Source organism: Martes martes (assembly GCF_963455335.1).
Source record: "Martes martes genome assembly, chromosome: 14".
Taxonomy (NCBI): Eukaryota; Metazoa; Chordata; class Mammalia; order Carnivora; family Mustelidae; genus Martes; species Martes martes.
The window spans coordinates 49,770,536-49,794,160 of NC_137902.1; the positions used below are offsets into that span (position 1 = coordinate 49,770,536).

Sequence of the window (23,625 nt, forward strand, 5' to 3'; positions counted from 1 at the left end):
AGGGCATCATTTCCTTCAAATACCTGCCTTCTGTCTTATCATATCCATTCTGAGTGAACTTGCTGGCCACTAGCAAAGGTGTGTTTATGGGGGCGGGTTGTTGGGAGGATCTCCAGAGAACACTGCTGTCTTTTAGGAACACACTCAAGCTGCTTAGCATTTCTCCTCCATCAAGGGGATCATTTGATAGTCATGATGTTCCAGGCTTTTCTAGGAGCAGCTAAGCAATAGGAATCCATGACTCGCAAAGCTAGCATCCACCTAACTGGCCTGTGTTTCATTTTGTGAGCAGGCGAGATGTCTTCATTATCACCATCACCATCATGATCATTATCACTGTCACCATCGTCACCATCACCTTAATCACCATCACTGTCACCATCATCACCATCTCACTACATCACCTTCACCTTCATTACCATGATCACCATGATCACCATCACTGTTACCATCATCATCACCATCATCACCATCACCTTCATCACCATTGTCACCATCATCACCATCACCGTCTCACCACATCACCATCACGATCATTATCACTCACTACTTGAGAGCTGACATTTATAGAACCCTGTGAGGTGCACACTTGGTAAATGCCATCTTTCAGTATGATTCAACCACAAGAGCACTTGACACATTTGCCAGGCACTATGTTAAACATTTTACATGCATCACTTCATTTCAACTGTCTTCCTAGGACATAGGTGCTATTGTTGTTCTCATTGTGCAACTGAGGGGATTGAGGCTTGAAGAGGTTGTACAGCTTAGCCCAGGCACACGGGGAGGCTAGGATTTGAACCCAGAGCCTACATGTGCTTTGGAACTTTCTGCACTGCTATGCTACTGAGGATCTTGCCCCCCACCCCCTTAAAAGGAAACTGCTAAGCCCAGCTAAGTACCTCAGCAATTTACAGGCTGCCCACTTTCAATCTCTGAACGAAATGTCTTTTTGATGAGGTCTAAAATCCACTCTAGGAAGCCACAGAGGGGAATTTCCGAAGTCATTTCTAACTTCCTGTGAAAATATTCTGTAGCTGGCAAGAGATTTTCCAGATAACAATGAATACACAATAAAGCGGGTGCCTCTGCCTTGGATACCTGGCGCACAGATAACCCATTTGGCTTCCCAATCACCCTGATACCTAAAACTAGCAGAATTTATGCTTGCGGCGGGAATGGCTCTGTTCAGCCAGAAAGCAAAAGTTTATGGCCGAACCCTTTGCTCTGAAATGAAATCTAGTCTCTTTGGCTCGACTTTATTAGGCCGTATTGTACAGAGATAGGAGACATAACTATCCAGAATCTGCTGTCACTAAAAACAGGACTGAGTTGGCAAGTGTTTTCGTCCTCACACTCAACACTGTGTCCTAAAATGGGGACGTTGAGTAGAAATCAGGGATACAAATCAGGGCCATTTTTTGAAACTTTATTTCTAATTGAATTAAATATAGCCATCTCATTGCTCTGTCTTTACACAGCCCACATTGAAATGGAGACTAAACTATCCCCCGGGTCACGGAATCAATGGAGAGAGTCTGAGTAGATAAATCTGGACCCCTGAAATATTGTTTAGACTAATGACCACAACAGCCCAAACACTTGGATACTCACTGCTTAGTTATGTTCAAGCTTTCTCTGTAACTGGCTCCAGTATTTAGTGATACTCATGGGAAGCACTCTTTTTCATCTCTACTTTAAATCCTTTGGACTGTGATTGATTCTCCTTAATCTCTGGTCCTCACAGGCAGCGTGGAGAACACTTGTTTTCTGTTCTTCACTGTCTCTGGGAGTAGCTGTTTGCTACTCGAAGTGTGGTTCGTGTTTGGGAAGCATCGTTGTTGTCTGGGAGCCTGTTGGAAAGGCAGAATCCAGACCCCCATACAGGACTAGGACATCAGAAACCAGATTTCACTAAGACCCTTGCATGGTTTATAAGTACCTCAGGGTCTGGGAAGCCCTGGACTCAGAGCCTCAGACGACTTTTCTTTTCTTTTTTTTAAAAAATATTTTATTTATTTATTTGACAGACAGGGATCACAAGTAGGCAGTAGGCAGAGAAGCAGGCAGAGACAGAGAGAGGGGGAAGCAGACTCCCCGCTGAGCAGAGAGCCCCTCAGAATACTTTTCCTAAGTAAACCTCCGAAGTGCCCACTGGTGAGAAATTATCCCGAGTGACCGCAGGAATGACTGCAGTGGATTCTCACTGAACTATCTAGAACATTGAGGATCCTGCAAGGGCAGAGGCAACGCTCTAATGGTTGGTCTCTTCAAAAGCGAGCTCATAGTTCCTGTGATGAATTGAATGCTTTTCTTTTCTAACTCCCTTCCTATTCATCCAGAAATAAATAAATAGATAACTAAACAACCAACGAACCCACCGTTGTTTTTGCCTCCATTTTAGAATTCGTGAGTAATGGAATTGCCAGATGTAGCCTTTGCTGGGCTCAGTCTACGTCCTGTTGGATTGTTGTTTAACTCTACACTGCAAGCCAAAAAAGTGAAGACAAGGAGAAGACAGAAGGCTAAGTCCCATGGGGAAGAGAGTGGAGTCATGAGACAAGGGTGAAAAGGAGGCTGCCCTCCTCAGGCATGGCAGTGGGATTCGAAGCTTATAGGAGGAAGGACTTCAGTTAGATGGGTGGCAGTGTACCAGTGCTTGAGAATTCCTTCTGTCGAATTTAAGCCTCCAAGTTATTGGATTTAGAATTTAGAAAACTGGGGCGCCTGGGTGGCTCAGTGGGTTAAGCCTCTGCCTTCAGCTCAGGTCATGATCTCAGGGTCCTGGGATCGAGCCCCACATCGGGCTCTCTGCTCAGCGGGGAGCCTGCTTCCCCCACCCCCCTCTCTGCCTGCCTCTCTGCCTACTTGTGACCTCTGTCTGTCAAATAAATAAATAAATAATCTTAAAAAAAAAAAAAAACTTAGAAAACCATAAATCACTTGTTAAGTAGCCCAAGATGTTCTGTGATGACAAAATTTTCCAGAAAAATATCGCTCCTAGTAAGAAGTTTCCTGGGAAGTTGAAAAATGACCCAATTCTACCTGCTCCCTATTAGAACCTAAGAACACAGGATTTTTCAGCATTTGGAGGCAAGAATTGGTTCATTCCATAGTGCAACATTGAACGCTGCGACGTTTTCAGTGCTTACTTGTGGTTCGATGCCTGGGGAAATGGCTTGCTTCTCTGTGTCTCTTTCTCTAGTTTTCTCTTGCTTAGTTCAGTTCAACAAATATAAATTAAACACCTCTTATATAGGCACCTTAGAAGGTATTTTGTTGCTTTTTCAGGACCAGACAAAGTCGAGGGCTTAGGGGAGGGGCTCATGTTTCAAAACCCCACTGGGCTGAAGCTCTCATGGAATATCAGCGAACTTCAATACTACGGTGGTAGCTGATGGTAGTTAACACAGGCGAGTGCGTGCTCTGGGCCGGGTGGTGTTCCCGTCTTTCTATACTGATCACCTCAGTTAGCCCTTCCGAACCCCCTAGAGGTGGGCTCAGTGTGGTTTCCCAATAAGGCGAGGAGGAGCACATGAAGCTGGGGAAATGAGGAAAAGCCTCACCAGTGAGGGGGCATCCGATGAAAACTTTATCGAAAGAGTTAGATTTGACAGCTGAAAAATGGAGAGATATTATGGAGATACACATTTCTGACAGAAGGATCAAGGGAAACAAAGTGACAGGAAATCATGGGGAAAGTTTCTAGATTAGCATTGCCTAGCTCTGTGAACTGCTCCTTGAAATAAAGGGTTGTGTGACTAAATACCACGTCTCCCCCACCCCACCCCCGCCATACACACACACACACACATACACACACACACACACAGATTTACAACTCCTATTAACATGTTAAGATCCTAGCCATTGCACTCAAAAGAATTCCCAGGTTGTTTTTTGTTTCTTGTTTTTTGTTTTTCCCAGGTTGGTTTTTTATATCCAATTCTTCTCAATGTTTTTTCATCCATTCAAATATTATTGAGCTACTGCTGTGTACCGTGCACTATTCTAGGCACTGAAGATTCAGATAGAATTTACTGCTCTCAAAATAACCTACCTTTTCATGGGGGACCCTGTCTCCACTCTGTATGTTCAAGATATAACATCTGTTAATAAGTTCTGATGAGGGGCGCCTGGGTGGCTCAGTGGTTAAATAAAGCCTCTGCCTTCAGATCAGGTCATGATCCCAGAGTCCTGGGATCGAGGCCCACATCGGGCTCTCTGCTCAGCAGAGAGCCTGCTTCCCCCTCTCTGTCTCTGCCTGCCTCTCTGCCTACTTGTGATCTCTCTCTCTGTCAAATAAATAAATAAAACCTTTAAAAAAAAATAAGTTCTGATGAGCTCACGTGGGAAATCTTAGTTGAGGATACTTCTACTTTGCTGAAGCTTGTGGGAAATTGTGGGAAGTTAGGTCTTTTAAGATAGACTGAGGCCAGCACTCTCTGTCTGTGGCTGGGTCAGTGGATGGGTGCTGTGAACTACTGGCTAATCTTCCACGAGGAACAAAGTACAGAATATGGGAGTAACTTCTTAGGAACTTTGAGGGCAATTTGATAGATTATTTTTATATTGGTGGAATCAAATGAGAAAAATTTTGGACTTATACTTTGCATGCCTTGTCTTTCTCTCTCTCTCTCTTTTTAGAATTTGTTTTTGTTAGATTTTGTAGTTTTGAGTCTGCAAAAACAGTGGATATTAGAAATGAAAACAAAAACGCAGGCCCCCTACCTCCCATGGCTTGAGAAGCTCTGTCTTGGTTAATCCTGCGTGCGGGGGGCCGAACCATCCTTCAGAGGGTTCCTCAGCAGGCGTCTGCCTGAGAACATTTACTTTCTGCATGCTCTACCCAGATTAGAATCCTTTTAGTGATATTTTAAGAACCTTATTATTGGAAGCACAAATGAGGATGTTCTTAACCATTAGCAAGATTGCAAAACCCAAGTCCTATTCGGACAGAGAGTGAATAGGCCAGCCTTCAACCAGGTCTGACATCTCTTAAGCATCTTTCTATACTAGAGAAAAAAACAGGGAAAGAGTAGAGAAGCCTTTTAGGTATTGAAAGAAAATACCAATTTCCAGCCTCATAAGCAATGCTTTCTTAAATCATTTCTAAATAATAATGCTTTTCTCATGTTCTTTACACTCGCCTTTCCTTTAGCTCTGGTCCCTCTAGCACTCTTTGTGTCTTCAGAATAATCTGGGTTGGGGGTAATAACACAGAGGGGGAAATGCCATATATTCTTACACTTTTGCATGTGGTGTGGTCTGTTAATCTCTCTCAGAATACCACATGTGGGCTAATTTTTTTTTTCTCATAATGCCTGATGGAGGAAATCTTTTTTGATAGTCTGCAGCCCACTAGTCTGGGACGAAGAGATTTGGCTCACGTCCACCCAAAATTAATCTTTGGAGTTGTTTATTTATTCGTTCAGTGCTGAAGCAACCAGTTCTCTGGCATTCCGTCAAATCCCAAATAATTTGTTTTAATTGACATTGTCCTGAAGCCTTTGGACGAGTCTGAAATCCTTTCGTCCTGTTCGCACATTCTGGAGAATGCAATCTGAAATAAGCCATAATTGTGGAATGTCAGGTCGTTATGGAGGCCCTGAAATCTAGGGCTGCTCTCAGAACGGCAGCCGACCTGACTCCATGTCCAAGAAGTACAGCGTTGAAGTGCAATTTGTCCCAGAGAAGAAACACATTCTGAGAAGGTGCAAATTTCCGTTCATTCCCTTTCTCCTCTGCTTCTCTCCTTTGGTTTCAACTTTATCACCAGTTTGCTCCACGCCCAGAAAGCTGTGCAGCGAGGCATTCTCTGTTCTGGCACCTGTGGGAACCTACCTAAGTTAGCAAGACGCGAATGTTTTGTTTTTTAATTCCATGAGTCAATTTCAGGATTTGTCATTATACTGAAGAATGTTGAGAAAGGGAGGGCGAGAAAGAGATAGCCATGGGCCCGTTGATAAAAACTGGGGCAAGCGTGTTAAGATTGGAACAGAGAGGAAATGAGGAAAGAAAGAATCCGGAAAGCCCAATGATAAAAGCTCTTTAACACTCAACTGTCCTTAACATTGTTCTTTCCAGCAAGAAATGATTAGATGCAACATTAAATCAGATTTTCCTCAGTGACAGAGCGTGCTCTTGAGGAATGGGGATAAATGACTCCACACGTTTTAATGACCACCCACTCATCAGCCTTGAGACTATAAATGCTGATCCCGTGTTTGTTATTGTAGTCAAGGGCTTGACACTTCCTGTGGGCATTTTCTTTCTTTTTTTTTTTTTTTTTGCAGGAATAAATATGTTTTTATGGGATCTAAGGCACATCTGTCAGTTTATGTCACTGCACTCTGTTGCAGACTAGGACATCCTAAAGGACAGTGACAACGTATTATGTAATTTCTATGTACAGATGTTTGTTCAGATGTGACTGGTTAGTTCTTATTAAAGCAGCTTTATGATTTAAAATTGTATATCCCTTAGAGGAAAAAGATTAACGTAGAATTTGGATAGATTATAAAAAGTAATAAAGCAACAAATACCTACTAATGCATGAGTCTCCTACTACCAGCACTGGGCAATGTTAGTGCGTATGTCATGACTCAACTCTTCGTCTTTTTTTAAGATTTGTTTATTCATTTGCGAGAGAAAGAGAAGACGCACATGCATGTGAGAGTGGGGCAGGGGAGTATGGGGCGGGGGGAAGGGAGAAGGAGAGAATCTCAAGCGGACTCCCCATTGAGCGCAGAGCTCATCAAGGGGCTTGATTTCAAGAATCATGACATCACAACCTGAGCCGAAATGAAGAGCTGGGTGCTTGGCCGACTGCCGCCCAGGTACCCCAACGGCTTACCTCTTCTTATTACAGCGATTAACCTCATGATCATTGGTTGTTATCATTTCCTTTTAATCCATTATTTCTGAGGTACATTATAGAAATATATTTAGGTAAAAACAGTGTACTCATTTTCAATTAAATAAGGATTGGCATATGATAATCTCTGGAATTATTTACACGACTCCAGATGTGGGGATCGATGTTAGCAAAATTCTTTGACTGGAATCACCACAGTTATTCAGAGTCTTTTCTTTGCTGGAAACAGAAAGTGCCATGGTTGTAGCCTACCCCAGCCAGGATGGCTGATTTTTCACATTCACTGGGCTGTTAGCATTAGAGAAACACAGTTTCACTCTAATCAGAAAAAGCATAAAAAATAAAAGGTGTCATTACCGACCCACCATTAGTAACACATGCAGAATCTAGGATCAAGTAGGTGTTACTTCCTTTGGAGCCAAAGCTCCTGTTTCCAGCTGGAAGGTACTCTTTGATGCTAGAGCTGGCCGCCCATGAATCCGTGTACAACCATTTACTTGGGGGGTGGGGGTTGGATTAGACCAGTTGAAAAATTAGATAATGAAGAGAACATAAATAAACCGGCGAGAAATGTAGACGAGCCAGCCCAATGGCTCAATTTCCTTTCTCGCTGAAGGTTCTGTGAGTATTTGATGAATAAGAGCCACAGCACATCACCTGCTCATCTCTGCTCTTCTAAAACAGCTGGAGTTTGATGTGACAGCCAGAGGAGAGATCGCTGCCTCGGGAAATGCTTTGCCTTTGACTGATTACTGAATGGCTGGCAAATTAATTTTGGCACCTTTCCTTAAGTCATTTTTGGTCCCATTCCTTCATTTTTCTGCTGGGAAGTGTGTACATTACATTACAGTTAAAAATACCTGCACAACACAAATCTGGAGAATAGTGTGGAAAGAAGTTGTAGGCTGGGATGGTTCCGTATGCCGCGATGCTACGCCCACACTCTCAGCGCAGCTCAAAATTAGTGTTATTCCTCATCGACCTCTCAGAAGGTATTAGGCCCCAGGGTTTAAGATTTTGAGACCTTGGTGAGCTTTGATTCCAGGCTTCCCCTCTTAGTACTTATGTGCAGCAAATCTACCCTGCCCCCCAAAATCCTAGCCCCGCTCATTCCTTATATATTTACCCCGTAATCTCTAGCAAGAGATGACAAGGTGGGTGGTTAGGAACATGAACTTAACCTGTCTGTGCCTCAGTATTATCCTCTGTAAAAGGGAAATCATAATGAAAATAACCTGTCCCACCCTTTCTAGATCCTTCCTTCACTGCGTTTTTCACTCGTGTGAAGTACAGATGTTTTCAACTCAACACATTTTACGTTTTTTTTCTGTTCTTGAGAATGCATTTCATGGGTGCCTGCATGGCTTAGTGGGTTAAGGGCCTGACTCTTGATTTCAACTCAGGTTTCAATCTCAGGGTCCTGGGTTCAAGCCCCACATTGGGGCTTGCTTGGAGCCCACTTAAAAAAAAAAAAAAAAGCATGCATTTCATTACTGCTGACAAAGGAAAAAGGAATATGTACTTTCATGCTTGCTTTTTCAAAGTTAAGTTAAAGAGGCCATGTTTGAGACTTAGAAAGGTAAACCTTGGTAAGAAGTGATAGGTAGTTTGAGCCTTGCTTTGGGATAATGATGAAGCTTGGCTGTCTGAGCCCATGGTGTGCACGGTGTCCATGTCACAGGCTGGGGCTCATCCCCTGGTTCTCCTGATGTCACTGGCCTATTCTTGTCGTTGATCTGTCCCAACTTGTCATTCTTGCCCTTATAGATTAAGAAGTCTTAGTATTAATTATAATTACTGACTCTTCTGTTCTTATAATTATAGATGTGGGTTTATTTTTTTTAATTGTGGTAAAATGCATATAACATAAAATTTAGCATTTTAACCATTTTTAAGTGTGTGTGTATATGTATGCATAACACCTTTATCAGAAACCTCAAAAGCATGTTGACTTACCTGTATGGAAAACAGTGTTAAATATGTGGGAATCTTGGGGCACCTGGGTGGTTCAGTTGGTTAAGCATCTGACATTGGCTCAGGTCATGATCTCGGGTTCCTGGGATTCAGCCCCATGTGGGGCTCTCCTCTCAGCGAGGAGTCCGCTTCTCCCTCTTCCTGTCCCTCCCCGCATTTGTGCGTTCGTGCTCTCTCTCTTTCTCAATTAGATAAAAAAAATCCTTTAAAAAAAAGATGTGGCAACTTAAAAGTTTATAACAATGATCTGAAACCAATCAGTATTTGAGGGATCTGTTCAGTACTACTGTATCTAACATTATAGATGACATTTGAGAATCCACATATGGATGTAGAAGAGACGTTTTTCTTTCCAGGAAAGTTCTGTATATATTTCCAGTTATTTTGACATTGAGTTCCTTAGGCGTTCTAGATCAGCCACAAAGACAAAACCTGTAGGAAAAAAATATGGGAAAAAAATCAATAAAAGTCAGGTATATCTGGTCAGATATACCGTAGCTAGACATATCTGGTGCTTCTTCCAGCAGAGAGAAAAATATAGGAAAATAAATACCAGTTTAAGTAAGATTTAATCAGCACCTAGAATAGGACCTGAGATACTGGATATGCTTGATACATATTTGCTGAACGAGTTAATGAATATTTGCCATGTTCAAAACAAACATGAATAATATTGTTATCCTGCAAATCTTTGTTTCTACTTAGTAAAAATGTTTAATGATTAACCTACAATAAAATTTGGTCAAAAGAGTAGTTCCGTTAGGACACATAGGCATGAAAATACTGACCATAAGTAAAAGACCCATGTTAAAAATATATTAACTGAGGAATACAACCAACAGTCAACAATAATTGAGATAAAAGTAATTATTTTCATTGTTTTTGAAAATCAACTGTAAAATTAGCAACACAAATAGCACATTATAAAAGGGAATGTCTCTGCTGAAAGATTAGGCTGAATTATTCCATTTCAAAAATACTATTTTCCCATAAAGTTCTATCATGAGGATTTATAATTGGCAAGTCCTCACATAAGTATCCTATTTACCAATAAAGCAAATTATGATACTATAATGCCCCAAATATTCTGTATTTCAGTTTATTTACTAATGCAGACTAAGCTGTCTTCAAATTAGTTAGAATTAATGACCTTTGCTTATAAAGTCAGAAATATCTTTTATTTGAAAAAAAAAAGTTGAACTCTTAGGATTCAGGGAAATTAAAAAGTTTATGCTTAGTTAAACACATTCCAGTTAATTTTTAAAATCATACAGTTTAGCAGTAGAAATGGTTGAGTGCCTTTTTTTTAAGGACCCCACTCTGGGGAAGACCAATTTGTAGATAAACAACCCATACCCAGCAGCATTGCATAGCTAATGTCTAATGTGTGGGAGTAGGTTAGAAGCAGCTCAAACTAATGAGGTTAACCCACATACTCTAATCATCCAGACTTGCTCAAAGCAGACAAATAGCGTAGAAGCAGGGAGCATTCAATTTATTTCTAGCTGATTCCTGCCTTCTTTGTATTCCAGAATGCCACCAAGTACATGGTCAGTGTTCATTTCCCACTGTTTCCAAGTCTCTTTCAACTTCCAGCGTTGCATTTCCCTAGTGAACTGACTATTGGGCCATAGGCAAGAAGAGTTTTAATTCAACATCAGCACAAGATGTTGTAAAAAGTCACTTCCTGTTGGCTGGAGAGCTCTCATCTCCCCCCCTTATGTACACAGTAGAGGTGTACGTGGGAGGCTGCAGACTCCCAGGGACCACACAGCCAGCCTGCCTTGGGAATCCTGAGCTCCCTGAGCTCCCAGAGAGACTCAGCATTCTTGTTGTTCTTCACTTTATAGTTTTTAAAGATCAATTCCAATGTAAAATCCTTCCAGAAGTGCTTAGCATGAAGAGGGTTGTTGGGAAAACCTTTTGAGATTGATTAATTAGAAAAAATGAAAAAACCCCACACATTTTAATGAAATCTGGAGTTAAGACCTCTCTGAAACTACATTTTACTTTTTGTGATATTCAGGGTGTGGTTGGAAAAATCTTTTTCCCCAAAGTAGAAATATACGTATTGTTTTATTGTTTTATACACACACACACACACACACACACGCACACGTGCGCGCACACACACACTCATTGTAAAAGTCTTCAGATAACAGAAATCTCTAGAGAAAAGTGTCATTCTACCACTCAGATAAAAATGGTTAGTGTTTTGGCATAAAGTTTTCTAGTTTTTCTTTGGCTTTACAAGCATTCAGATAATTATAGGGATTTTTTTTTTTTTTAGTAGGGTCAGACTATCAACAATATTTAGTAACATGTCTTTTTGTATCATTTCTATATGAACAGATACACATTTTCACCATAATTTTTAATTGTTTCTTTGCATTCCATTGAAAAATGTACCATTTGTGGTTATTTCCAATTTCTCATTAAAAGGATGTTCTACAAATGTCCTCGTACATGTAAATGTCCTCGTACATGTGTCTGTTTCTTTGCTATGAATACTTGAAATGAAATTGTTGTGTCAAGGAACATGTACTTTACAATTTTTTGTTAACAGTTGCAAAATTGCTCTCTAGAAAAGTTGTATCAATTTACCTGCCGACCAGTATTGTGGGTGAGAGCCTTTGCCTCCACACCCTTGGGAATCATACAGGTTAGAAAAGAATGGTGCTTTAGAGGACATGTCCTTCCTTTCTATGAGCTTAGGGTCATAGCAAGCTTGCTGTAGATGGTGTGGTTGTGTTCCTGGTTGCTGAAGATTGTTGCCATCCCATAACTAGGGCATTCATTCATTGGCCAAATGGTAAACTCTGGTTTCCCTTTTATGGTGTACTGTCATACCTTAAACCTCCTGTGTTCTTCTTTCCTAGATTGAGGAAGACACGTGGCAGAAATATTACTTGGAAGGAGTCTCAAATGAAATGTACACAGAATATCTCTCCAGTGCCTTCGTGGGTCTGTCCTTCCCTACCGTTTGTGAGTAAGTGAACATTCACCACGTGCTCTTTGGCCCTCAGGGATGTTTAAGGTGGCCCTTGCAGGAAAGACACCTCATCTCTGCCCAACACGGTCAGGGTACTCAACAACTACCAAGGGTATCCTGTGTGCTCCTTCTTATGTGGTGAGCAGGAAGGTGGGTCAGTATGTGGTCCCTGCCTTGGGGATTTCACTGGCCCTGCTTTTTCCTGTGGCTCTGAGAACCTTATGCTTAGATCCATCATTTGCATTAAATTGTGCACTACAGTTTTCCTGCATGTCTTGAATTTGGCTTCTGCCACGTAGGACACAATTATGAAGGGTGCTAGGAACCTATGTCTCTGATTTTACCAGGATGAAAACAAATCTTGCTAGCCACTTGAAGAAATGAATTTTAATATTTTTCAGTCAAATCAGATAGTAGAGCTATCAGAGAAGCCATTATTTGAAGCACGTTCATGATCTGCGGTGGAAATGTGGGACCAAATATGTGGAAGGGAACCTTGAGATAGCCCTTAGTAATTTAGCCCCCAATATGGACAACCGGCATGTTTTGACAACGAGAGGGCTTAGCTTCTCCTTCTGTTGGCTCGGGGGGGAGGGGTTTGAGCAAGAGGCAGCCCCAGCCTGCCATGGCTTCTCCAAGTAAACTGGGTGACCATCTAAGGGATATGGCCTCAAGAGTTCTAAGGGTTCCAGGACCCGAGAAACTTCCATCGTGATGATGCCTCAGATTTCCCACTTAGAATCTCAGATGTTGGGTGGAAGTCAAACAGGGGCTTTGTCCCCTGTGAAAACACAGACTCCCTGGGAATGCTGAAACATCAAGCCCGATCCACTGACACTTCAGCAAAAAACTTGATAACCTCAGTCTCACCGATAAAGACTGGGAAGAAAGGGGAATCTGGGAACCCACTGGTCTGAGGAAGAAAAGCTGTTCCCTTGAGCTGTCTGGATGCCTACAAACAAAACCCATCTTCTGGAAAGGAAGGTCTGAAGGCTGTAGTCCTGGGGGCCCGTGGCTCCTCTGTCTTAGAGCTTTGTGCTCTGTGCACAGCGGAGAGGGGACAGAGCGCCTGGGATCTTGGTGTTTGCCTGGAGACTCCTGTCAGAGAACACAGCAGGTGTACTCTATCTGTCTCTGGGCCCAGACCCTAAGCAATCCAAAATGGTCTGGCTGTTTACTGAAATTTCTCACCCTGTCTCTAAGCGAAAGTTTAAACGCTAAATGGACTGGAAAAGTGAATAGGTAATTGATTCAGAAGGAGTTATTTTCTGAAAATGGATGCCCTATTGTAACTCCCATGTGCTCCTTTCTTTTAGAGCTATTTCTCTTTCTGCCACAGAAAGAAGTTAACTGTTCATAGGCATTGGGTCCTGGAACATTGAGGCTGTCCCAGGGGATTTTCTCCGCCTTGGAATTTGGCCTACCTGGGATAGAAAGCCCGGGAGAATTCAGGACTTTTTATAGAAGCTGGTTCTATTAAAAAAAAAAAAAAAAAAAAAAAAAAAAAAACCAAACCAAACCCCTGAGGCTTCCTATATGATGTAGGGGTGGTCTGAGCACCCTGCAAATGGGCCAATGCCCAGAGGGGTCCTATGGTGCAGGGGCATTAGCAGGGGAGGGTGTAAAGATGTGCCCCTTGGCTGTTGATTTTCCCTGGCTTGCCAGGTGTGTATGTCTACCATGAGTGCTTCCTTGGAAGCCTCCATTCCCACTGCTTCTCTTATTCTGCTCCTGGGAACCAAGTCAGTTCATTTTTTGAGTATTAACCTGGAAGGCTGGAACCACTCCCCCTGGAGGCTGTAACTGGGATCCTACAAGGTACATCGGACTCGCAGATTTGCCCCACACAGTGTTTCCAGTCTTCAAGTGAGTTGCCAATATTTCAAAATAGAGGTGTTTCACATAAAAATGAGATGTCTGGCATCTCTTGAGTATCTGAGGAGCCAACACAGGACTTGCATTTCCACCGGCTGCTGACTGCCTCCAGTTTGTTAGAAGGAAGGGTTAAGTGTGGGTCCTCCCATCTCTGATGCCTTAAACCGGGGGCATTGATATCACAGGCCTGGCCCCGTAGACCCGCGAGTTTGCTGACTCTGACACCCTAGGTGGTGTGAGACTTCCTTGCCCTTCTGAGCCAGCTCAAGAGCTGGACCCCAGTGGCTGCCGGTTTTGATTGATTTTCCCGTTTAGAACATGTGAAGAGGAGAGTATCTTTCAGACACACCTTGTTGTCCGAGAATTTCATATTTGTTCAGCACGGCTTCTGGAATGAAAAAAAAAAAAAAAGCCCAAACTTCTGATGTGAGTGAGAATGTGTTCAACTTAGTGCTATTATTCGTTCAGCACAATGATACAGCAGAGGTAGGGATGATCAATAAAGAAAGGACATTTAATGAGATTTAGGAACATCCCAAAACATTGACGCTCTCCTCAAGCATTTGATTATCTGGAGGCTTAATTATCTGTGTTTTCTACTTTAAATTAAAGAAAAGCCATAACTCAAAGTTACCAGCAGTTTAATGATAACACTCTTCAATTCAGGTTAATTAAAGCACAGCCGTAATTAGACTGTAGTGCTGTATATCACCAGGCTGGTGCGTAAGTATTTTCATTACAGTAAGAATTGGCTATTCAATTTCAAGATGACAAAAAGGACTCCAAAATATATTTTAAGCTGGTTCATGTAGAAGAAAAAAGAATTGGGGAATATTCTGGGTACAATAAAGCACAGATAAAATATACAGATTTTCAGAGCAGTTTCTGTAATTATGTGCCGCATTAAAACAATATGCAGCCAATAACATCTTAAAGCATGAAAAGAAATAAATTTGCTCTTCCCCTGGGCCGGCAGAACGCTCCCTTGCAGTGTGGAATCACTGAGTAGGAAAGCCTGGAGTTTTCTCAGAAGCTGGGAGAGCCTTCCCTGCCCACCCCCCGGCCTTTTTTAAAGATTTCATTTTTCTATTTATTTGAGAGAGAGAGAGAATATGCAACTGGGGTGGGAAGGGGCAGAGGGAAAGGGAGAGAGAGAATCTTAAGCAGCTTCTCACCCAGCGGGGAGCTCAATCTCAGGAGCCTGAGATGACCTGAGCTGAAACTAAGAGCTGGACATTTAATGGACTGAGCCACCTAGGGGCCACAGGAGAGCCGTTTCATGAAGAGATAAGGGAACAGGATCCATGAATGGATTTTGAAAGCATTTCCCCAGAGAACAGAATGGGGGGGAAAAGGCAGGAAGGACAGAAGGCCCCCCACCAGGCAAGCTTTTTACAGATTTTTACAGATTTCAAGGCTGTTCTCTCCTGGCCAGGTGGGACCCATACCAGCCGTATCCTTGGACTTCTCTGCACCAGTCTTTTGGCTTCACTGTCTGTATCAGCAGAAGATGCAGCTTTGTTCCAAAACCAGTCACTCATTTAGACAAAATGCAGTATTATTTCTAAATATTTCATTTATATTTTCTCATTTTATCTTCACAATGATCTTGTGGTTTATGTTAATATCATTGTTCCTGGCTTATCCTGATGGGGACACTGAAACTCAGAGGATGTGGGTGCCCCTCCAAAGCCACCTAGCACCCAAGCAATGGAGCCAGGGTTCTGATGCTGGGTCTGTGTAATTGAGAACAGTTTGGGGTAGCTGCTGGATGAAAGCCACCTAATTAAGAATCTCCTGGGGAGCTTACTAAATGGAGAGATTTCTAGGCTTCAGCTCTAGATTTCAATGTCTGGGGGAAGTCCTTCCCCCAGTTTGTACTTTTTACAAGCAAGACAGGTGATTCTGATCCAAAGTCTGATGACTGCCCCCCCCCCACCCCGACCTCCTGCCACCACCACCACTCACCTCATCCCTCCACACCAGGGGCTGGAGTAATCTCCCCTCATTCCCCACTTTGGGCTCAGTCAATGGAATGTTTCTCTCCGATTTTAGCCAAATTGTAGAATTAGAGGCAGGCCACATGTCACGAGCTTGCCATCATCCGATATTCACATGGGGTGTTTTACAACGTCCAGGGAGGTGGGATGAGTCTGCACGTGGCCACACCAGGCAGACCACTGACGGCTCTGCCCTCTTCCCATGCCTAATCCAAATCAGTATAGGATGAAGGCATTGGGGTACTGAGCCCTGTAATACTGAAAGCCACTTGAAGCTGGAGCGAACAGATCAGTGCCAAGTGCCAAGAAGCCCAGGGGAAACCAGTACAAGTCAGAACGCATTCCTCGAAGATCCTGCTTGATCTTGTTGGCGACCATGGTGGGCATGTCCTGGACCTTTCCCAGGATGCCCTTAGGATGTTCCTTTTAAGAGCCAGCAACTTCTGAGCATCTCCCCTTCATGTCGCATAGCTGGCTTGCCCAGGGTTTGTGTGATAGTATGATCAAGGCAGAGGAGCTTTGGGATCTGAAGAGAAGGTTTCCGAACATGAGAAAAACACCTGCTCACTTTCCCTCCCACTCCCCACTATCCCCAGGGAAACAAGTGACTGTGGAAGGTGCAAGGGGCCAATGCCAAGCCTGTAGGAAGAGAGGAGCTGGGCTATGAGGGCATGGTTACCACTGAAGGGTCTTGTTTTTGCATGGGTCCCATAGTAGGATGCTCCTTAATGTCACCGAGTATGACCCATGGAATTGCAAAGGCCCAGGCTCAAACCTGCATTTCAGCCACTTGGTGGATGTGTCATTTGGGACCAGATATTTGATTTCTGCATACCTCCTTCCTTTAATTGTGACCAGCTGCCTGACTTTGGACTTGAAATAGACATATTACTTATCTCTCAATACTAGCTAATATCCTTTTTCCTTTTCCCACCTCTCTTCTTCCCACCATCTATACTGCCCCATCCAAGACAATGGAAGTAATAAGAAAGAAAGGGACACATTGTGACATTTCAGGTTATATTTATTCTTACCCTTTAGAAAAGTCCTGCCAATCAACTAGATACGTAATGAACTTAGGATATCTCTGTCATTGTGCCAGGCATGGCACCATCTAGAGAAACCTGTAATTAGATCTAATAAAGTACATACACATTAAAAGATTAATAATGATACTTATAATGACAAAGAAAGAACTGTGTTTCCCTGCAGTGGCTGCCTTCGGACAGTTTGCACTCTGGCTAAGCAAAATGATACCCATCCTCAGGGGGAACTAAGCACCCATAAGTGCTTGAGGGATAAATGTTTGATGGGTGCACATACTAGAGGACAGAGGCTGAGAGCTACAGGGGGAGAGAGAGCTTCCTATAGACTGGGGGTGATAGGAGAGGCTTCCTGGAAGAGATGACACTTGAGCTGTGCCTTTTAAGGAGATTGGATTCAGAGAGGAAATAAAGAGGGAAGAAGGAATTCTCAGTAGTGGGCAGTCAGGAAACTGGGAGCCACACCCAGGTCTCTGAGATTTTCCAATGAGAGCAAACTGATTTCTCCTTTGGATGGGAGAAGGAGACAAATGGATTTTTTTTTTTTTTTTCTTTTGGACATGTGATGTTTTCAGGGGGAAACAGCAATAGTGTTTTTATCATAAGAACTGTAAATGTGAGGCTGTATCCCCACTTCCTCCAGATAAGAAAGTGAGGGCAGAGGGGAAAAGAGAGTGGTGGGGGTGGAGGAGCAGGAGGAAACCACAGGTTCTGAGTCTAGTTTGCTGCAAGAACACCACTTACCAGGGCCTGAACCTCACACTGAGGGTATTAGTCAATCATTCATCACTTGCAAAAATAAAACCTTAATTGTATCAGGTTTTACAGCTAAGAGGGGATTAGGACAAAAGATGTATTTAAAATACAGTGTGTCTGTCTCTGTCCCCCTGCGGCTGATGGAGCGGTTAAAATTCAGAGTCCATGTGGAGTATTTAATGCCTGGGTAACCTGGGGGCCTCCGGTCAGATCTTTGCTGTGCCAAACGGCAGGAGTCCTGCCCTCAGTCCAGGTGCAAGGATGCTTCTGCGCTGGTTTAAGACCATCTGGGGGTTAGAGGGGGATTCTCTGTCCCCTCATCCAGCTGCATACAGGACCCCTAACGAAGAAGAAAATCAGGCTTTCATGCTGTGTTGTTTTGCATGGACAGATCTTTCCAGTGAAGCCCCTGGAGGAGAATCTAAGATCGCCTAGAGAAAGCCGGGTCTCCTGTACAATGAAAACTACAGCTAGTTTCACTTGAATTCTACAAAACCATTAGATTTTAGAGAAAGACTTCTGGATCTGAACACAGAGAGGAGAGAAGCTGGCAAACCTGATTATTATGTAATGGATTTATCTAGCCAGTCTGCAGAAATGAGCATTTTATGAGTATATGTGGAGGGGCTCAAGTCTTGTCTTTAAAAAATATTTCTCCTCAAAAAAAAATTTTTTTTTTCTCCTCAAAAAACTGGCCCTATTCTTCCAATTACTGGGGGGGGGATGGTTACTGTAATTAAGACAACATATATGAACACAGATGGGAGTACAATATTATGATTATGACTATTTTCTACTACAGGGACCTAGAGATGACCAGTAATCTTCCTACATCTTAGGGAATGAACAAATGACCCTCAAGTCTGTTAAGACTTGTAACCAAAGACTATAGAGACAGTGGCATGTGTAGAATTCTCTGCAGGAGTGTCAAGGAGGCAGTCTGGTTGGAAATGGGATGCTAGGGGCTTGACTTGATGTTTGGTACACATAACACACACACAGTTTACATTTTGTTTCCGACTACTAATAATAGCAAAGCTTTCTAAAATGCATTTATTCATATTTTAGGCAAATATCAATTGTCCATATCAAAGAATATAATTATTTCTAAATTCAAGTGTCTCAGGTGTGCTAGTGGAGATACTTTGAGCGTGTGTGTGTTTGAGGGCAGGGCTGTGCTGAAGCCTTCCCCACCCACCTCTATCAGAACTAATGGGAAACGCAGTCCAAACAACATCCCCACAAGCATTTTAAATCACTTTCTTTTTTCTTGCTCCGAGTCTTATAAATCCTGCTGGTTCAAATTTCCTTTAACTAGATGTTTCCATTTCAAGAGCCTATCATTTTAAATCAAAGCTCCTAAATGTGACTTTTTCCTTCTAGCCCCTAGATGCTAAAGATCTGGTTTCCCAATGTGCAGCATTTACATGGGGCATCTGTTCTGATGATGTGCTTCAGCCTGACATTGCCAGGGTCCCTCTGGATAACTGAAGAGGGCCCCACCCTTTGGGGAGGGGAACTGAGTTTGGAGGGTACCATGCGGGCACCTCTTCTCTCTTCCTGTCATCACTCCTGGGTGACACATCTTCAACAGCCCCAAACAACGTCTTTGCGTACCCTTCTCGAACACATTCAAAGGCGCAGGCTCTACAAAGGGTTTCTCTGCTTAATTCACATCAGCAAGCAATCTTTCTAGTCAAGGGGGCTGATTTAATGGCAAGAACAATTTATGTCCCTCTAGGTAGGTAGAAACAGTTGGCCTCTAATTCTTAAGAGCCTTTGTTCAGGAACATCTGGGTTGAAACTACTGTAGTTAACAGATGATGCTTGCAGTAAAAAAAAAAAAAAAAAAAATAGGCATTATATAATGTCATTGTCAAATTTGGTAGGCCTCTACTTAATAATTATCAAGAAAGCAATCTAACTTGTTATTACAACAGTTTTATTGCAGATTGCTGGTTTAAGACCTTTTTGTGACAAGTGACATTTTTTTTCTGGGAAAAGTCATTTCTGTTCCTCTGTAATTATTTTCACAACCAGCAACGACTTCCTGCTTTGGACATATTGGGACATTTTATTTTAGAAACCAAGAATTAAATTGCTGTAACTGTTTAGCACACTGCAAAGGCTTTCTTGGTTTTTTTTTATGCCCTCCCTCGCCCTGAGCCCCTTTCCTACTCCGCTCCAGCCCGTTACATGTGCAGACACTGAGTAAAGCCCTAAGAAGGACTCTAAGAACTAGATGAGCAAAGCCCATTTTGCTTTACCAAAAACAATGGTGTTGATGATACAAGTAAATATTTCATCTCGGGACATCAAATCTGAGTAGTCTGAAGACGTATTCTGGGGAGTAAACCCCTTGCAGCAGGAGCTGTGGAGAGTCTCAAGGACAAAGTGCTGTCTGGATCTTAGAATTATATTTACACTTTGGCATATTGATTTGAGGCAAATGTTAGATTCTCAGAACGTATCACCGCTATTACTTCTTTTGACATCCTTCTTTTCCAATCTCTCTGCTTCTCATGGACAAGTTAAGAGGCATCTTGTTGCATGATTCGATGCTCAACTCCCAAACCTTCTCTGCTTAGAGTTTCCTAGTTGATTACTTTATCTCTTAATGTGGGCTCCCAGCAAGTCAGGAGATTCTGCCCTCCATTCATTCATACATTTATTTAATCAGCATGCATTGAATGCTTACTCTTTGCACTTTGCAAAATGCCGGGGAAGTAAGCATGCATCTTGCTGCGAAGGAGCTCAACTGGAGGGCAGAGAGGTGACTAAACAAGTGATTATCGCACCACACACCCGTGCCCTGTTCACTGGCCTTGGTCTGTTCTTACCTCCTGGCACCTGTGCTTCAGCCTTAAGCCCAGATCCCTGGACATTGGCTAACTCTCTGTGGCAGGATCTAGCAGAAAACTGTGATTTTTTTTTAGCAGAGCGGAGACATAGTGCAAGATTCGTGTTTTGTGGACATGGAGAAGGTACTTGTTACAGCAGGGATTAAAAACTTAGGTGCCTCTAGGGGGCAGGAGTGAGCCACAAAGAGTGAAGACTGAAGAGGCAGGATAATTGGGGAGTGCTGGGGACTGTAGCATATTGAAGAGCTTGTGTCCCTTCCAGAGGGGGTCGGTGCTTCAAAGCTCCAGTCCCTTTTAGCCAGACAGAAGTGTCTGCAGTGTGGCCATTTATGATTTATCAAGGAAAGCTGAAAGGCTAGTTTTTATATGAGATCACCTATTAATATCTAATTCTGGGTTTTCAAAAAGTCTATGCTGACCGAGACACCATGCTGGTCCTCTGGCCACCACCTCAGTTGCTTTGTTCTTATAAGAAGCATTTGTGTAGCACACCGCATTGAGACTTGATTTCCACTTTAGGCCTTTCTTCCCAAAGGCCATTTGACCTGGAGCAAGTTGCCCCTCATTGGACCTCATTCTGTCACCTCTGAGAAGGGCAGCCCCAACTAGTCTTGAAGGGCCTGAATCTCATAATCCATGGGGTGGCGCTGTTTGCATATAATCATTTTGTGGACATCACTTTGTCCTCTCCATCCCTTTGGCCAGTGAGTAAAGGTTAGGTTTGGGTCAAAGAGCTTCTTAAAAAGAGGCGTCTATAAAGCCGTGTGGAATCATCTCAGATATGGATTTGGAAGTTATGAAAGAGGACTCAGATCTCCTGGTCCACCATGCTAGGCTAAGGAATGTGCACAAGGCTGTGTAGATTTTATTGACTTTCCTGCATTAGAAAGCTCCTTTCTTTTTATATTGAGTTGGTAAATGGCGTCATAGTGCCTAGAAAGACATAATGCACCATTACTGTGGACTACATTTTTGCTTCTACCAACAAGATCGGGTCATTAAAAGCGATTAAGATCCGTGATCCTTTGAACCATAGAGTCCCAAATCAGGGTGGCCAGTCTCTCATGGGATATCAGCGTATTGGGCTCTTCATGATCTCTGCTAAATTAAGATGGGCCTTGTCCTTGAGATTTTGGCATTTAGTTGCTATTTACATTAGAACGTGGTTACCTAATCTGGTAAATTGGTTCAACAAATATTGCATAAGCCATCTAATATTTTAAACAATTTAAGCTCCAGGAGTAACAGCCCCATAAAGGGTGCGTGTTAGCAGTGCTTTATGGAACATAAATTAAGAAGAGCATTTTTCCAGCTGTAGTTGGATACTTGAGTTGGTGTTTCAGCAAACTGCATAATCAGCACAAAGCCCAGGTCATTAGAGTCCGCTGGCAGGAATCAGCAAACCTGCAAATCACCAGGAGAGCCCAAATATGCCTAGATGAAGTGGTCTTTGAAATCTGACTGTCTGTTGAAAGCAATACGGGAGACTGTGACCTCTTATGTAGAGATGAGCAATTGGTCTTATTTCCACTAGAGAGTATGAGGCCTTCACCAACCTCATTGCTTTTCTATTTGCAACCAGCTAAAGGCCTCCCATTTCACTTAGAGTAAACCACAGACTGGCAGACTTGTTGCTGTGGCCAGCGGTCTTTACAAACTTGCTCCTACCTAGCTCCCTGCCCTAATCACTGTCCCTTGTGACTTTCCTCACTCGGCTGCAGTCTAGTAGCCCTTGTTGCTGATCTTCAGACACCCTGAGTTCCTTCCTGCCTCAGGACCCTTGCACTCGCTGCTTCCACTCCCTGGAAAGATTTTTTTCCACCAGATCCTTTAATTGCCTGCCTCTTCTCCTCACCTCCTGTGCTCTGTGCTCTAGTTTACGTTCTCAGGATGATCCCTCTTGACACCTGCAGAGAACACCCTTTCCCAGTCACTGTTTTGTTTGGTTGGGTTTGTTGTTGTTTAATTGGAGTAGAGTTGACACAGTGCTACATTAGTTTCAGGTGTACAACATAACGATTGGACAATTCTGTTATGTTCACCACAGGTGGAGCTTCCATCTATCATCACACATCGCTGTGACAATACCATTGGGTGTACTCCCCATGCGGTGCCTTTCATCCCTGGCCTCATTCAGACCATACCTAGAAGCCTGGACCTCCCATTCCCCTTCACCCATGTTGCCCATTCCCTTACAACCCTCTCCTATGGCAACCATCATTTGTTTTCCATATTTATGGGTCTTCCCAGTTACTGTTTGTCCTCTTAGGTTGTTTTGTTTTCTGCATCGTGCTTTTTCTCATCTGGAAATTTATCATTTATTCAGTTGTATATTTGCTTATTATCTATCTTTCCCAGTACAAAATAGGTTTCCCTGGAGTTAAAGATGTATATCCTACCGGATACTAGTTGGGGACCTTGGACAAATTATATGGGCTTTCTGAGCCTCAGGTTCATCACCTGTAATATAGGGATAGCTGTAGAAGTTAGAGTAACAGGGGCCATCTCTCCCTCTCGGGGATATTGTGGGGATTAAATGAGAGCACCAGGAATGGCCCCGCCTTGTGACCCCATGCAACCTCCCCTTTATAGTGCTGCAACTCAGTAACCAACTCACTTCTCAACCTGTCAGTCAGCCAATGTTTCATTATCCAAAAAGTCCTTAAGACATATGCTCATTATAGAAACTTTTCATATATAATGTAATCCTTTTATCTGTGTGCTTTTATTTCTGTGAGTATATAAATATACATTTTCACTGAATTATATCACATTATTTACATGTTTGTAGCTGTATAATATTATTTGTTAATCTTAGACTTTGAATATTCTTCAAAAAGTCATTTTGAATGCTCAAACTATATTGTACCATACTTTACTTAACCATTGCTTTATTATTGGACATTTAGGTTGCCTTTTTTTTTTTTTTTTACTTTGCATAAATATTACTACTTTGAACATCTTTGTGCATGAATACTTCACTGGCCCTTTTGTTATTTTCTTAGAACCCCAGTGAGTGGAAATCATGCGTTTATTGAGCTTCTTTGTGTCTGTGGTTCCCTGTGCAGCATGATGGGGAATTCCGCATAAGCCCCAAACTCTTAAGGAAGCCACACTGGTAGAGGAGATGGCTTTCAGGCACAGACTGCCATGCGGAACAGCCACGGCCAGTATGCAGCTGAGGAAGGGCTGAAGGAGGTTGTGACAGACAAGGGCGCTGGATGGGTTCTGGGAATGGAAAGCCAGG

At 42.8% G+C, this 23,625-nt stretch overlaps 1 protein-coding gene across 5 annotated transcripts in view; it reads left to right on the forward strand.

The window, feature by feature from the left end:
• The window catches only part of KCNMA1 (potassium calcium-activated channel subfamily M alpha 1), a gene marked incomplete at both ends in the record, with an annotated part of 724,384 nt that overhangs the window by 555,166 nt on the left and 145,593 nt on the right, over window positions 1-23,625 (forward strand). For all 5 annotated transcript variants that reach the window (XM_080822610.1, XM_080822608.1, XM_080822611.1 and 2 more), the window contains one exon: window positions 11,731-11,840. In XM_080822610.1, coding sequence (XP_080678736.1) covers window positions 11,731-11,840 — 110 coding nt within the window. The remainder of the gene's footprint in view (window positions 1-11,730; window positions 11,841-23,625) is intronic.